Here is a 2,542-nt window from a genome sequence, read left to right on the forward strand (position 1 = left end):
ATTATTAATTTTTACATGGAAAACATGCGAACAAGAACAAGAAAATGTCGTACAGAATAAAACAAATAAAAAACACAATGAAACACAAACAAAAGTACAAAACCATAGGCCAGAAGGGCCTACAAAAACAGGAACAGAAGTACATGACATTTCACAAAACAGTAAACAGGACACAGAACAGGACGCACAAACACACATCACACAGGCAACACACAAACCAGTCAGAAGGCACAAAAGGACACACACAACAAACACACAACACAAAAAAGGACAAACCAGGCCAGATATGCCACATTGAATTCACATAACCAAAACAGACACGCAGACAGAACCCGAACACACAGTACAAAAAACGGGGAGTACAAAACACAAACAAACACACACAGACAGCCAGACAAAGAAAACAGACCGGCACACACAGGAACCTGGAACATAAAGCATAAAACAGAAAAATACACAAAAAATACAGGAAAAAATGTAAACAAAGACACAGTACCACAGGGCGATGGGCCCCACAACAAACACATCAAGGGGAGGCGAAGTAACACATGCCGCCCTCTACATGGTTTGTCCGCAAATTCCGCTACCGGAAACCCTATACAGTACACCTCCCAGCGAAGCCACACCTCAGGACGCTCACCACGACGAAAACATTCACGAGGGTGCGCCATTATATCCGGAACTTCGGGCACGAATGCATGCACGCGGGGGACCCAAACAGTATCCAGGCAGAGGAAAAGCGGCGCCACATTACGGTCAGCAGTCAGAACAGTAGTTAGATCATCAACAGGTCGAAGACCAGCACCAGGCACAGCACCCGACCTAACCTAACCAGCTTACATTAACTGGTTAGGTTACATTAGCCACTATTATCATTTACAGCATATGGGTGACGCATTTAGAGAGGATTTGAACGCAACAATGCTCGAGTACATACGTCAACAGCCTCGAGTCATATGTAAAAGGATGTTCCTTCATAAATAGATGGTTTAGCAGCTGCATTAACGAGCATTTGGCCTATGCTGATGAGGATGGACTGGCGTCTCGGGTGACCTATGACGAGGTTCGATTCCACACCCTCTAACGCCTCCCTTTCCCCCCCGTCCAACCACTTGGGCTGGACGGTAGAGCGACGATCTCGTGTCATGCAGGTCGGCGTTCAATCCCCGTCCGTCCAAGTGGTTGGGCACTATTCCTTTCTCCCCGTCCCATCCCAAATCCTTATCCTGACCCCTTCCCAGTGCTATATAGTCGCAATGACTTGGTGCTTTCCTCTGATAGTTCCTTTCCTTCCCCCTCCCCCCACCCTTGCCCAAAAGAGTTATTTCATTCGGTAGCTCTTACTGTGCTGGGTGAAGAACAGTCCTCTCTGTAGCCATCGTTTAGGTCACAGTAGTGTCATATATTCCCATCGGACGGACGCCATGTGCTATTATATCACTACTCTGGAGTAAATAAATTCGTGCAGCTTCTGTAAAATACAAACTGTAAATCGAGCTAGGATCTTGAAGACCAAGATCCTAGTGAGATCTTGCGAAAGAGAGGGAGAGAGAGAGAGAGAGAGAGAGAGAGAGAGAGAGAGAGAGAAGGGGAGAGAGAGAGAGAGAGAGAGAGAGAGAGAGAGAGAGAGAGAGAGAGAGAGAGAGAGAGAGAGAGAGAGAGAGAGAGAGAGAGAGAGAGAGAGAGAGAGACAGAGACACACACGAGTACATTTAATAATAGGTAATAAGTTATCATGCTGACAGAGACCAGGAACGCCTCCGTAACCGGTCACTCATGTTTACATAAACATCCAACACAAACATATATAATATGTTTGTGTTAGTTGTTGTGTACCGATAATAACATATTCATATGCATGTTTATATAAATATCAAATTCCCCTTTTTTTAGATGTTCCTTGACTTATTAAATGTAATGATGTTACATATCGTTTACATTTGTTAAAATATATAAAAAGACAGAGACACAGAGATAAAGAGACAATAAAGATACAAACAGAGAGACAGAAAGCCATAGATAAAGACAGAATCAAAGACAAAATACGAAATTAAACAAGAAGACAAACGACAGGAGGCGGGAAGAGAAGACAATCGAGCCTAACAAGCAATAATTGTGAAGTGCCGACGCAGAGATGTCAATCTCAGGTCATGGCTGGGGAGGTGAGGGCTGGGGAGGTGAGGGCTGGGGAGGTGAGGGCTGGGGAGGTGAGGGTTGGGGAGGTGAGGGCTGGGGAGGTGAGGGCTGGGGAGGTGAGGGCTGGGGAGGTGAGGGCTGGGGAGGTAAGGGCAGGGGAGGTGAGGGCTGGGGAGGTGAGGGCTGGGGAGGTGAGGGCTGGGGAGGTGAGGGCTGGGGAGGTGAGGGCTGGGGAGGTGAGGGCTGGGGAGGTGAGGGCTGGGGAGGTGAGGGCTGGGGAGGTAAGGGCAGGGGAGGTGAGGGCTGGGGAGGTGAGGGCTGGGGAGGTGAGGGCTGGGGAGGTGAGGGCTGGGGAGGTGAGGGCTGGGGAGGTGAGGGCTGGGGAGGTCATGGCTGGGGAGGTGAG

General features: G+C 48.4%; 1 protein-coding gene across 1 annotated transcript in view; it reads right to left on the bottom strand.

Moving 5' to 3' along the window:
* Positions 1-2,143: 2,143 nt before the first annotated feature.
* LOC138356003 (exported repetitive protein-like) overlaps positions 2,144-2,542 on the bottom strand; it is a 2,417-nt gene continuing 2,018 nt past the window's right edge. Inside the window, exon 2 of the mRNA XM_069311549.1 lies at positions 2,144-2,499. Coding sequence (XP_069167650.1) covers positions 2,144-2,499 — 356 coding nt within the window. The remainder of the gene's footprint in view (positions 2,500-2,542) is intronic.

The sequence above is a fragment of the Procambarus clarkii genome, chromosome 70 (assembly GCF_040958095.1).
Source record: "Procambarus clarkii isolate CNS0578487 chromosome 70, FALCON_Pclarkii_2.0, whole genome shotgun sequence".
NCBI classification, from domain to species: domain Eukaryota; kingdom Metazoa; phylum Arthropoda; class Malacostraca; order Decapoda; family Cambaridae; genus Procambarus; species Procambarus clarkii.